This window comes from Cheilinus undulatus, linkage group 9 (assembly GCF_018320785.1).
Source record: "Cheilinus undulatus linkage group 9, ASM1832078v1, whole genome shotgun sequence".
NCBI classification, from domain to species: domain Eukaryota; kingdom Metazoa; phylum Chordata; class Actinopteri; order Labriformes; family Labridae; genus Cheilinus; species Cheilinus undulatus.
This window is the reverse complement of record NC_054873.1, coordinates 5,951,069-5,965,769: the sequence shown is the minus strand read 5'-3', so window position 1 is coordinate 5,965,769 and position 14,701 is coordinate 5,951,069. Positions and strand designations below refer to the sequence as shown.

The following is a 14,701-nucleotide window of genomic DNA, read 5'->3' as shown; positions in this document are numbered from 1 at the left end:
TATCACTAGTCGTTTATCTTATGTTGCTGTGTTATGTCTGATGCTGAAGGTTATCTCCCACTGCTAGCGTGACTTTAGCATGCTAATGCTAGTGCTAACTTGCTAATGCTAATATATTCCTGCCAGTACGTGTAGTGGGCAAATTAAAGGTCAATGTTTGTGCACTGACTCCCTGTTTATGTTATGTGGTCTAGTTACAGAAACCATTTGACTGGTCGTTCATGGAGTCCAGATTTCAGAGAAGTCGATACCATTCCACCTCACTGTCTCCAGTATGACCATTTTCCCACATTTGCTCATTTGCCCCATTTATCTAATTATTTTTCTCTAACTTACTTTTATTCCCTGGCATCCTGACATTCATGCACATCATGGTTTAGATATTAAGTCTGACATTATTTTCTAAATATTTCAGTAAATTTGTCCATGCACATTATGAACATTAGCAAAGTAAGAGAATTCAGATTTTAGAAAAAGGGTTTACATTTTTTGGTAGGTCCAGCCATGCTGAATTGGTCTCTCAAATAACAGAGTCCTAGGTTAAACATGTCATGGGGGCTTTTATTTTTTAATATTGTAGGGGGCTCCATTGAGCTCCTTAGCCACACCCAGCTACAAAACCAGTGTAAGTCATCTTCTCTGACAGGGGGATTCGTCCTAACTCTATGAGTGTTTTAAGCCCCTGAAAAATATACTTCCTGGTTTGGCAACACATCTCCATGGCAACCACGTCAGAGGCAGATCGTTAGGCTTGGCAGAGATGATCACCCCGGGATGTATTCGACTTGTAGGATTTGTAGGTGATTATGCAAATGCACCACTTCATGCTGCCAGTGGGAGGCGCTGTGTATCAGAGAAAAATGCTCTAGGGGGTCATCTGTTCACACACACATTTACAATAATCACAAAATCTGGTTCAGATATGATGATGCACAGTTATAAGAGTTTGAGTTACTGCACCTCCACTCCCCCGCACTTAGAGAAAAACTCAGATATTGAATGCTAGCATGTTTACATGTTCAGGTATACAAGTGAATGGGACAACATTCCTCTCCCCAAACTCCAGCAACTGATTCCCCCACTTCCCAGACTGTTGTTAAAAGACACAGTAGTAAACATGGCCCCGTCCTGACTTTTTTATACGTGTTGCTGTCATCAAATTCAAAATGAGCTATTATTTTTTCATGGAATAGTCAAATGTTTCAGTTGTTTGTGTTCTAAAGTGTGTTTATGACATTTGCAGTTCATTCTGTTTTTGTTTAGATTTTGCAGAGCGCCCCAACTTTTTTGGAATTTGGTCTGTATGGTAATTAGGGCTGGACAATTAATCGCAAATTAGATTAAATCGCAATATGGCCTGCTGCAATAATCTAATCACAGACAGTGCAGTATTTCTTTAACCTGAAATGTGTCAGAATACCAGATACAGTTTTTTGCAGTAGATGTTTTATGCTCTACACCAGTGTTACTCAACCCTGCTCAACCAAAGAGCCAAATTGTTGAAAAATACCTTTGCAAGAGCCTCAATCTAAGTGGTGAACAGTGACTAAAATGGCATGAAGTACAATCAAAATAAGTTAAAGGTGGCAAAAATGGTCAAAAAGCAGCAAAAATGGATGAAAAGAGGCAAAAATTGAGAGAAAATGTGGAAAATAGTCAGAAAGTAGCAAAAAAGGTCCAAAAGTGGCAAAAAAAAAATGGGCAGAATTGGCAAAAAGCAGTCACGAGTAGCAAAAATGAGCGAAAAAATAGGAAACAAACTTGGTATGTAATGGCAAAAGGTAGCTTAGATGGGCAAAAAAAGACAAAAAATTGTGAAAAATGGCAAAATGGGGGAAAAGTGGCAAAAAGAAGAGGCAAAAATTTGGGAAAAAATTAAACAATTGGTATGTAATGGCAAAAGGTTGCTTAAATGGGAAAAAAGTGGTAAAAATTGTGAAAAAGGGCAAAAAAATTGGATTATAGTGGAATAACTGGGGAAAAAGTGGCAAAAGAAGTTGCAAAATGGCCTCCAAAAAAGGAAAAAGGGGGTATTTAATGGCAAAAGATAGCTGAAATGGATGAAAAGTGGCAAAAATGGTGAAAATGGCAAAAAGAAAGTTTTTTTTAAGGTTTTCTGGGGGAATAATATTTCAGATTAAGACATAAAAGAGCCACTTCTATCACTGCTCTACACTATACGCAGTTTCTTTTGTGTTTTTTTTTGTTTGTTTTTTTAAAACTACTTTTCTCCCTCATGTATGTTTTCTTATTCAAAACAGGAATAACAAGAAAAGAAATGGATCAAAATGCCTTTTCTTTTTTTAAAGTTATGTATTCCTAGTTTTATATCTAATATGGCGCTCTTTTTAACAGAGAGTAATTTATTGCTTGTGTTTGTTAAACAACAGCTAAGATGGGGAACCTGAGAATAATCTCACATTGAATTGCAATCACAATATTGGGAAACATAATTGCAATTAGATTATTTTTGCAAATCGTTCAGCCCTAATTGTAACCAAATACCTGTCTTTAAAAATACTAAAACAGCCCCTTAAATGAAAAGTTAATACGTTTATTCATATAATAATAACTTTAATCATTTATGAAATGTTTAAATGGTTATTTTTTATTTTGAAAAGAAAAAAGAAGACAAAAAAGTTGGTTTCATTGGGATTGAGCCAGGTCACATAATTTAACAAAATAAGATCATTTCATTTAGGACATGTCAAAAATCTTCTGTGTACATGTTTTGGCTGAAAATTACTTAAATACAGATACAGGCGGCTATTAAACTCATAGATTACTTTATATGTTATAATGATCAGTGATAAATGTGGTTTGATACAGCAGTGAGAAAGTCATACATGGAACAAAAACATCAGAAAAAGAGGCACTAAAATAAACGCAAGTCCTTTTATTACACTGGATTTTAGTGAGTCTCTGTTTAGAATGGGTACCTGATCTCTTTAGTCTGACTGACTGCAGAGATGATCAGAGGAGCAGAGTTTTCACCTCCATCGTTGATACAGGGACTAAAGTATGGACAGAGTTCCTCAGTGAAGGAGCAGCCAGTAAAGGAGTAGATCAGAGCTGCAGCATCAACGTCATAAAAGGAGATCAGACCCTCCTCATAATCCACAAACACCCCCACCTTCTCAGGACCAGACTGAAGAGAGAGACGGTCTGGTGGACTAGCACCAGCTTTGTACTCGTTTTTGTTCCTCAAACATATCACCCAGAAACCGTTCCTAGGAGACAGTGTGATATCTTCCTTCCTCTTGACCGACCTCCTGGCCACTCCTAGATCCCACTTAGTCTTCCCTTTAACCTGAACCTCGTAGTAAAATCTGCCTGCAGAGAAACTCTGCTTTGCTAAGACACAACTATAGAAATCAAATCTCTTTTGACTTTGTGGGAGATTCTTCTTTATGTCACTGTGTTTGACTTGTTTTCCATCATCAGACAGGATGAGTTTAGGATGTGCGGTATCAGGATCAAGGGTCACATCCACCTCATACTGCTGGACTTTCTTTAGCCCCACCTCACAGATCGGCTTCTTCATCTGTTGACTGATGGTCTCCTCCAGCTGGTTTAAGGCTCTCCTCACAGTCCCCTCATATGAAGGCGGGTGAACTCTGACTTCAGTCCAGGCCTTGTTGCGTAGAGCAGCGTTCAGGAGTTGGAGAGGGTCTTCAGGGCGTGAGGGCTGATCCTCCTCAGTGCTCCTCTTCTCCAGCTCAGAGATTTCCTGTTCCATCTCTCTGATGAAGCCTTCAGCCTGGTTCTTTGTCTTTTCCTGCTTCTCCTTGATTGAATCGATGAGTCTGTTGAGGTTTCTCTGCACAGTCTCTATCAGAGCGCTGAAGACCTGAACAGCTTCTGCTATCTCTCTGTCTGCGTTCTTATCATTGAGCTCCACTGAGCATTTCAGCTCCTCCATCTTCAGTCGTTTCTTCTGGATCATCTGATGAATTTTAGACTTCTTTCCTCCATATTCGTCTTTCAGAGGAACAACATCATGAGTCTTGTGGTCTAAAACTGTGCACATCATGCAGACACGCCTCTGGTCGTTCCTACAGAACAGCTTCAGCTCTTTGTTGTGCTTCTCACACATCCTGCTCTCTAGGCTCTCCACAGGGTCGATCAGCTGATGTATCTTCGTGGTCAGATGAGGCTCCAGGTGAGCTGACTGTCTGAACTGAGCAGCCATCTCCTTGATGAAGGTGTTCACCTTCAGCTCAGGCCTGCTTCTGAAAACCTCTTTACAGATGGGACAGCAATACGGGGCGTTGACGTCCCAGTGCTCAGTGATGCAGCTCTGACAGAAGTTGTGTCCACATGGTGTGCTGACAGGATCACTGAAGACATCCAGACAGATGGAGCACAGGAACTGATCTTCAGTCAGCACAAAACTGGCAGCAGACATTTCTATAATCAGAGGACAAAAAAAAAGATCATTAAATTGAGAGTGAAACCCAGAAAGTTCAGCTCCTGTCTGACTCCATGCAGAAAGAAATCTTCTTTTCAACTGCTATGTTCAACCGTGCAACACAGCGTCAATCTGATCAAACTGATTCTGACTGGGGACAGTGCTTCTAAATCTTGTTTCCTGTTGGCCCCTCTACTTATATCTGAGTAAAGCTAAGGCCCCCCATGACCCACATGGGAAAATTAAACATCAATTTCAAATGTTTTCACTGACAAACTCCCAAAATGATAAGCCTAAATACACTTATCCTTGACAAAAGTTCTATGTATAAACTCTCTGTTATGACAGTGAATAAGGGCCAAAAATGATGAACAGGATCTGTTTATTTTCAAGAAAGAACACAAAATTCTAAAGTTTAAAAAGTTCTTGATTCATGAGAAAAAAAAAAAATTTACTTCAAAAGTTGTCAATGTATGACACTCAAAATTTAGAATTTTTGAGACTATAAAGTCAAAAATCCAACCATTTTTTCATTTTTTTTATCCTTTTTACTTACTCAGTTGTTAATTTACAATTTAAAAAACTTTACATTTTTGAATTTCTGTGTCAAATTGAAGAGTTTTTTTTAACTTGGAAATTTCAAGTTTTTTTTTAGATAAATTTCCTTCTTTTTAAACTCAAGTTCTGAGTTTGATTCTTTGTAAAAATATGACTTTATAATAATAATAATAAAAAATGTAATTAGTCTTTTTTTTGCACTAAAATGATCAGATTCTCTTCATGTTTTCCTGTTTTTGGTTGGGCCTAATACATGTTTCTGATCATGGGTTTTAATAAATTTATGTACAGCGTATTTTGAGAACTTCAGAGCAGACAGGGTTCCACAACCTCTTGAGAACTCTGGCGCCCCTGCTGGGGGTCCTCGAACCCCAGGTTGGGAAACAATACTTTCAAAGGACACAGAAAAGTGATGTAGATAGGACCATACTAGGCATGTAATCAGAGTAAAATCATTTTGACATGGGCAGTCCAATTAGCACCATGTTAGGTTACTATTTCTGAAGTGCTGAGGTGTATTAAACACAGGAGATATTGTGTGATTCAACAGGTGGCAGCATCATGCTGTGGGGATGCTTCTCAGCAGCCAGCCCTGGAAGGTTCGTAAAGGTAGACGGTAACATGAACGTGGAGGACAATCTTATTCAGTCTGCAAGAGAACTATGGCTTGGGAGAAGATTTATTTTCCAGTAAGACAATGAGCCGAAGCATACAGAGAAAGATAGACAGAAATGGTTCAACGACAACAAGGAGAATGTTCTGGAGTGGCCGATCCCCATGAAGCCTGACAGAGCTTTAGCAGTTTAGAAATCTTTTTTCACTGGTTCCTTACTACGCTTGCTTTAGCTGTTGATCGTCTTGGTCTTTTTTTCTTGTTTGGGTTCTGATGTTTGTTCTTATATTTGCCTCTCCCTGTGCCAGAGTTCTTTATAAACTCTGAGCTGAAAAGAAACACACATCAGACGGGCTCAGTCATTCAGTCTTCTTGGTGTTCTCTGTTACAAAGTCTAATCTCAGTGCAGATAAAGACACTTCTTACTGACAGTGATATTGTAAAGATTTCTTTCTGGAACAAGTTCCCGTCAAAAGTTGCTGCCATTTAAGATCAGCTGACTCTCTGGACTGCTCTTATCTATTCTGGCAATCAGGCCGTTAACTGATGAAACATTTCCTGATTAGGTTAGCAGGTCAGGTTCTTGATTTTTATCTTGGTTGCCTAAGCCTTCCCTTAACCCTAACCAGAAGTTTTATCTGATTTTATTTCGACAGTTTTAGTGTGTGTTTCTGTCCCAACAGAAGCGGGACATCACAGTTGTGGTGTTCTGGAGTCTGCAGGTAGCCTGAGGTGAGTTAGACAACAGCTCCTGCTGTAACAGAGAGATTAATAACCTCAAGTCAGTAGAAACATGACAGTCAACATTTGACCACAATTATCCCAAACCTAAATTCAAACACAGGGCTTGTTTTTAACAAAATCAGGACCCACTTTTACCAAGGACTCTGGTTCTGGAAGTAAAATTCACCACTCAAATCCTCCATAGACATGTTGTTGGATCCTGATTGCATCTGTTTTAAGGCATCAACCAGAATCCTGAACACTCATAACTGTTAAACATTTGTTTTGATTAAAAATGTTGTTCAAAAGCTGAAAAGGCAATGGACAAGGCTGTGTACATATTTCTATATGTGGATGAAGGAACTACATGTCCCACAGTCGAGTGTGATTAGTTGTATTTGTTGATAAGGATAGCTTTTTTAGCTTTAAAACCATTTATGTACCTTTTCTCTACATTTATTTATTGTAGTAGTTCTGTTATTATCATACTGTGCTGTTATATTTGTGGACGTTTCCACACAGCAAGAAGTGAAATGTCAAAATCTCAGTGTTAAACATGTCAGAGTTGGTTTAAACCCACCAAAGGTTCATTTTAACTCCACCCTGAGTTTCCTATGGTGTTGGATTTATTTGTCAGTGTAAATACATCCAGTGTTAGATCAACTCTGTAGAAAGTCAGCTGATCCAAGCCCTGCACACTGCCATTTCAAAAAAGATGGGGTGGCATTTCCCATCATGCCTTATGTGTTTGGATGTGTTTTAAAATGTTAACCTCCTTTTATCACCTTTTTCCCCTCCAATCTTGCTAATATTAACACATTTTTCTACTTTAAAGTCACTTTTGTTGATCGTAAACCTCTGTTGACCCATTATTGTCACTATTAACCACTTTTTACACCCGTTTTTGCCCATTTTAACCATATTTCACTATTTTTATGCCCCTTTTTGCCAGTTTCTGCTTATTTTTCTACCTTAGTTAACCCATTTTGCCAGTTCCAACCATTTTTTCTTCAATTTCCCTAAATTTTCCACCCATTTCTGCTAACTTAAACCCATTTTGGCCACTTTTCAATCCCCTTCAACCATTTATTATGCCGTTTTTGCCACTTCAACAAATATTTGCCATTTTTGCTTATTTTTTGACACTTTTATTTCATTTTTAATCCTGTTTAACACATTTCAGCTACTTTTAAATCCCACCTTTTCCACCAATTTTAGCCATTTTGACCCATTTTATATTCTGTTTTAAAGAAAATGGATTTACATTTTTAAGAATTATTTTTTCTACGGCGCAACAAGAATAAAATAATAATTGTTTATTTGATAAGAGTGGTTATTAATCAGGTTAGATATAAAATATGGATACCCCAGCTTAACTTAATAATGGACCATGATTTTGCTGACCTCCATGGTCCCCCAGTTCACCTGGACCCCTGAAAGCTCTCCCCTTTACCCCCCCTCATGGACAGCCTTGTCTGAACATGACTATGTCTCTGTGCTCCATCCTTCCCTCAATACGTTTGACTCTGCTACAGGCGTCAAATACAAAGTCACAGTATTTAGTTATTATGAGGAGTGAACTGCAATGTGTCAATAATAAAAAATGAATTAAGTTCAACTTTACAACTAAAGTGAAAAGAAACCATGATTTAAGCAAAATTCCTATTTTCTTATCACAGAGCTCTTCTTTGAGTGCTGAGTTGAGGCTAAAATGTGCTGTTAGTGATTTTTAAAATATTTGCAGCACAAATCCCAGCGCTTATTTATTTATGTTGCTATGACTGTCTTCTAATCTCCCGCCATTCAGACTGAGGCTTGTTTCTCCCAAACACAGGTGTGGTCAGTCTGGAGAGCGGGAAGTGGCGTCAGACTGCTCTTATCAGTAAAGGTCAGAAATCACTGTTGCATAAGTTCAGATTAATGTCTTCGTTAGCAATAAAACAATAAGAGCACATGCAGACTAGATCAAACTAGAAACACCAGCTGATGACTTCAGCACTGTAGAAGAGCAGATGCCACCTCAGATTCAACAGTGTTACTGCAGCACAGGTCCAAGAGTGGAAAAAGGAGAATCCACTGTAGGCCTGAGACCCTGAGGCCACTCCCTTTGCAACATCCTACCTGTGTGTGATAGGTTTATCTACAGTCGCCTCGACAGAGACAAAAAAAAAAAAAAAATCACAGCCGGACACTGAAAATGAGCTGAGAGTAGAAGAATCACAGCTGCACCCAAGACTCACGAAGATCTGCAGCTCAGTGGTTATTTGTGCATCCCCAATTCACACAGTAAGACACTTTAGACAGGGGGCAGGTCTAGACTCAACATGAACTCTTTCAGAAGAATTCCCCGTTTTAAAATCCAAACATCTCTGACAGATAAAGGCAGATTCACAAATAAATTTTACTTTAAATATTTTAACAGAGCATTGAGGCCTGAAAGGGCCATGGACTCACCGACACTCTGCCAGAAAGATGAGAAAAACTAGAAGGATTCGGTGCAGCGGTCCTCAGAGAGAATAAGAAGACTCTTCTTGATAGAAGCTCTGCTTCACACTAACATTGACTTTTCCAGGAAGTAACCCGGCTTTAAAATGTCTCAGGTGTTGCTCCTCCTCTCAGGTTTTATTGCTTCCCTTTGCAAAACACCCAGAAGAAGCTTTCATTAATTCATGACCTATGATGTGACGGTAATCTACCAATCAGATGGCGATAATTCTGACAGGAAATAAGAACATTAAAACAGTGCATTCAGAGTTGAGTCTTTGTTCATACATTTTTATTGAGGAAACAGAATCCTCACATAGCACCCACGTGACATCTAAACAAACAAATATTTACAAGGAAATAATTTAACACTCAGGCCTCGCCTTTAAATATCACACTTTTCCTCTTAGGGCTCTTTTAGGTCACTGGATGTATTTAAAAAATATTAAACATGATGAAAAAAGAAATTTTTCTAATTTTTAAAAGTTTACTCCAGTCCTCATCATGTAAAGCAAAAGTGAATTTATTTTCATAATTTTAACCCTCTGAATGTTAGTTTGTTTACATAATGGCACTTTTTTGATGGAAAAAAATATAATTTTCTATTTCATGAATGCAAAGTGAGGATTTTTGTGTGGGAGTCTGGGATATTTCAATGATTAGCAAAAACTTAGATTTGGTAGATTTTTACTTTTTGTGCACTTAAAAAAAAATACAAAAAAACCCACACTTTTCCCCTGCAGCCCTAAAGTGCATGCTGTAAATAAATAACTTTCACAAATAATAAAAACATGATGAACAAATATTACATTCCAATAATTTTATCAGCTTTTTGAACTCTAAAACAAGTAAATATTTATTTTTTTAAAGTTTTTTATTTCTTATTTTTTTCGCAGGCAGGTAGAAGTGTACGGTTCTGAGGCACCTGGCTGCATTGTGTACATTCTGCCCTGCAGGGGTTGGCTGCATCTTGGTTCTCATACTTTTTTATGATGCAGTCATGGTTGCAAAGGTCAAGGAATACAAAGACGCTGTTTTCAAATGAATAAACTTGGCTTATAACCCTCTTGTTTCTCCCAAACACAGGTGTGGTCAGTCTGGAGTGCGGGAAGTGGTGTCAGACCGCTCTTATCAATAAAGGTCAGAATTAACTGTTGCATAGATTCAGGTTACAACCCTGAAAGTAGCATTTTGCACCATATAATGCACCCTATCGGAAATACCATGTAATGTCTCTGCAAATCAGTCATATAAGAAATGAGTGAATCTAATAAAAACACTAAAAACTACAAAGCTGAAGGCATTAGCCCAGGATGCATCCCCAACAAAATCAAATTCATGTTTTTAACCATGGCTATGAGATAAAATAGTTTTTCTTGGTTTTCATCAATCATTTTTTTCCAATACAGATTTCAGTGTGTGATTTGGCTGCACCTACACGCTCCCCTGCACACACTAATTTCTCAATACGCACACACATCAGACTCTGACATCCATAGAAAACATCCAAAAACTTTTTTAGTCGAAATAATTTTTTCCACTGGCCTACAGTCACTGTTTCCACTTGTGTATCCTGTTATATCAGTTTGAACAAGGTCATTATCTCCCATAATGCCTCTCTGCAAACCTGGAAAAGTGGCGGTGATTTTTTTGTACGTGCAATTTTTTTGCCTCTGGATGACAGGGTTATAGAGGAATTAGTGGGATTTTGTATTTCTGTATTACAGCTGAAGTGGAATGAAAATAAGTGGTTTTAATGGCAGTCAATGGGGCCAAAAAAGGCTCCAGGAGGAAGACTGACGGTTTTCGGTCTACAGAGTGGAACATTTTGTAAACACAGTGTGGATGCTGAAATTCCTCAAGTCATAAAAAATGAACATCTTTGCCAGATATCCTCATCTCAGCATAATAACTGCAAAAATGAAAGCAAAAATACAACTGAAAAGCTCTAAAAGGATTTTAGGATTGCGCTTGTCTTTTCATCAGAGAACTAAATGAACAATAGATTAGTTCCAACAGAGCATACTAGTACCCATCCCTAGTTAAAACACAAGTGACGCAGAGGCAACCACTCCCAGTGTTGGGCGTAACGCGTTACTAAGTAACGCGTTACTAAGTAATGCATTACAGCAACGGCGTTTCTTCTTATGGTAACTAGTAGTGTAACATGTTTCTTTTCAAAATGAATAATGCCGTTACCGTTACTGGGAATTTAGATCACCCGTTACTCGCTACTTTTACAGCTGACAACTCTTTGATGAAGGTTAGCAAACAACGTTCGGCAGACGGCGTGACAGAGCGGTAAGCACATCAGCATCCTGGGAAAGAGAACAGCCGCTGCAGAAACAAACAAACACAGGCACTGAAGCGCGCACACACACGTCATGGCTGAGCACTCGAGCGTGAGCTCTCTGTCTTGGAAACACCAGAATTACTTTTCCCTCCTTGGGAGAAAGGACGAAAAAGAACAGGGAAGTAAAACCTATCCACCTCCAAAAACAGCAATTTCAACGATACGAAGTATTGAGTTAAACATCACACTTCAGCCAAACTAATTACCAGAGAGCCGGATGCTAAAGACACCGCTAACCCAGATACAGCTCACGGTAGCTGGGCAGAGCAAGCAGGGAGGAACCGCCCCATCTGAACAACCCAAGACTGGATTTAATTCACCGCCAGCTGCAGAGTGTGTCACTAAGGAAGCACTAAACAGACTGAGAGCAAGGTATGCTGTTAAAGACATGCTTCTGATATAAGCTGTGTAGTCCGCTGTCTTCAGAAACATAAGAGAAAAAGATAAGACGAGGGATTGGACTGCCATGTAAATAGATATTCAGAGAGCAGCCAGGATTTAATCTTTACTCTGTCAGTAGAGTAGCCTAGATCTATTTGAGACTCCTTAAACAGTGTTAAAAATGCTTTAACACTGTCAGAAATTGAGAAACATTTCTACTGAGTTCTATTGTTTCACCACTTTCCAACATAATGATAATGGCTACAATGTTATATAAAATTTGAGTTATTTCCTCTCACACTGTCATAACTACACAAATTAATGTGATGTGTACAATAATGAGGATTCAAGTGAAAAAAGTAACACTTGAGTTACTTTTCAAAGTAACTAATTACTTTTACAAAGCACTAACTCAGTTACTAACTGAGTTACTTATTGTAAGCAGTAACTAGTAACTGTAACTAGTTACTATTTTTCAGTAACTTGCCCAACACTGACCACTCCACATAGCATTCCTGTTCTCAGAGTTAGGGTGTCTGTCTCTGTTAGAATGGGAGAGGCAGAAGTGATTTTCTTACTTAACATTATCCAATGCTGAAGTCTGACTGACAGCAGAGATGATCAGAGGAGCTGAGGTTTTACCTCCATCGTTGTTGCAAGGACTAAAGTATGGGTAAAGTTTCTCAGTGAAGGAGCAGCCAGTAAAGGAGTAGATCAGAGCTGCAGCATCAATGTCATAAAAGGAGACCAGACCCTCCTCATAATCCACAAACACCCCCACCTTCTCAGGACCAGACTGAAGAGAGAGACTGACTGGTGGGCTAGCACCAGCTTTGTACTCGTTTTTGTTCCTCAAACATATCACCCAGAAACCGTTCTGAGGAGACAGTGTGATATCTTCCTTTCTCTTGACTGACCAGCAAGAGCTTTGTACTCATTTCCATTTCTCAACCATATCGCCCAGTAACCACTCTGAGGATACAGCATGGTTTGTCCCTTCCTGTTGATCGACTTTCTGGCAAATCCTAAATCCCAGTCAGTCTTCCCTTTAACCTGAACCTCGTAGTAAAATCTGCCTGAAGAGAATCTCTGCTTTGCTGAGACACAGGGATTGTAATCAAATCTCTCTGGAGTTTGTGGGAGATTCTTCTTCATGTCACCATGTTTGACTTGTTTCCCATCACCAGACAGGATGAGTTTAGGATGCGCGGTATCAGGATCAAGGGTCACATCCAACTTATCTTCTTTGGTTTCATCTTACAGACCAGCTTCTTCATCTGTTCACTGATGGTCTCCTCCAGCTGGTTCACAGCTCTCCTCACAGTCCCCTCATATGAAGGTGGATGGACTCTGACTTCAGTCCAGTCCTTGGTGGGTGGAGCAGCGTTCAGAGATGTGAAGTTCTGGAGCAGTTGGAGGTGGTCTTCAGAGTGTGAGAGCTGGTCCACCTTAGTGCTCCTCTTCTCCAGCTCAGAGATTTCCTGTTCCAGCTCTCTGATAGAGTTAGCACCTTTTAAGCAATAAACAGTTCCAGCTAATGCTAAGCTAATATGCCAACATTTTATTGCTAGTCGTTGATCTTATGTTGCTGTGTTATGTCTACGGTGCAGAAGGTTATCTCCCACTGCTAGCCTGATTTTAGCATGCTAATGCTAACACGCTAATGCTAATAAATTCCTACCAGTATGTTTCGTGGGTAAGTGGTTATTAAAGGTCAATGCTTGTGCATTGACTCCCTGTTTATGTTATGTTGTTTAATTACAGAAACCATCTGACTGTTCATTCACAAATAATTAAAGTGCGATGGAAAGATCTCCCTGTGCTGGTCTTTGGCCGGAGTCCACGGCTGATGAAGAGCCAGACTAAGATTCTAAAGGAGTCCATAGTATCGAACCTCACTGTCTCCAGTATGACCATTTTCCCACATTTGCCCTTTTACCCCATTTATTTAATTATTTTTCCCTTAACTTACTTTTATTCCCTGGCATCCTGACATTCATGCACATCATGGTTTAGATATTAAGTCTGACATTTCCAAATATTTCAGCAAATTTCCCCATGCACATTGTGAACATTAGCAAAATAAGAGAATTCAGATTAAAAAAGGGTTTACATTTTGATAAGGCTCTATTTTACTCCATGGGCCCCCTACTTAGCTAGGCCCCAGGAAGCTCACCTTTATCCCCCTTATGGGCAGCCTTGCTTTTTTGTAGGTCCAGCCATGCTGAATTGGTCTCTCAAATAACAGAGTCCTCGGCTAAACATGTCACTGGGGCTTATATCTTTTAACATTGTAGGGGGCACCGTTGAGCCCCTTGGCCACACCCAGCTACAAAACCAGTGTAAGTCATCTTCTCTGACAGTGGGATTCGTCCTAACTCTACAAGTGTTTTAAGCCCCTGAAAAATATACTTCCTGGTTTGGCAACACATCTCCATGGCAACCACGTCAGAGGCAGATCGTTAGGCTTGGCAGAGATGATCACCCCGATGTTTTGACACAAATTGAATTTTAGAGATTTGGGATATATTCGACTTTGTAGGATTTGTAGGTGATTATGCAAACACACCACTTCATGCTGCCAGTGGGAGGCGCTGTGTTTCAGGGAAAAATGCTCTAGGGGTCATCTGTTCACACACACATTTACAATAATCACAAAATCTGGTTCAGATATGATGATGCACTGTTATAAGAGTTTGAGTTACTGCACCTCCACTCTCCCACACTTAGAGAAAAACTCAGATATTGAATGCTAGCATGTTTACATGTTCAGGTATACAAGTGAATGGGACAACATTCCTCTCCCCAAAACTCTGGCAACTGATTCCCCCACTTCCCAGACTGTTGTTTAAAGACACAGTAGTAAACACGGCCCCGTCCGGACTTTTTTGAGATGTGTTGCTGCCATCAACATGAGCTATTATTTTTTCATGGACTAGTCAAATGTTTCAGTTGTTTGTGTTCTAAAGTGTGTTTATGACATTTGCAGTTCATTCTGTTTTTGTTTAGATTTTGCAGAGTGCCCCGACTTTTTTGTAATTTGGTCTGTATTGTAACAAAATTCCTGTCTTCAAAAATACAGAAACAGCCCCTGAAATGAAAAGTTAATAAGTTTATTCATATAATAACAACTTTAATCATTAATGAAATGTTTAAATGATTATTTTTTATTTTGAAA

At 39.2% G+C, this 14,701-nt stretch overlaps 1 protein-coding gene across 1 annotated transcript; it reads right to left on the bottom strand.

The window, feature by feature from the left end:
* Positions 1-2,655: 2,655 nt before the first annotated feature.
* LOC121515543 (E3 ubiquitin-protein ligase TRIM21-like) lies at positions 2,656-8,851 on the bottom strand. The gene is made up of 2 exons (XM_041796367.1): positions 8,760-8,851; positions 2,656-4,410 (listed from the first exon to the last, which is right to left on the bottom strand). Exon 2 carries the CDS (start codon positions 4,406-4,408, stop codon positions 2,927-2,929), a length of 1,482 nt encoding a protein of 493 aa, XP_041652301.1. The 5' UTR covers positions 4,409-4,410; positions 8,760-8,851; the 3' UTR covers positions 2,656-2,926.
* Between the last annotated feature and the right edge of the window lie 5,850 nt (positions 8,852-14,701).

Excerpts from the sequence above, each read along its gene's own strand:
- LOC121515543 (XM_041796367.1), bottom strand. The coding sequence starts at position 4,408 with ATGTCTGCTGCCAGTTTTGTGCTGACTGAAGATCAGTTCCTGTGCTCC.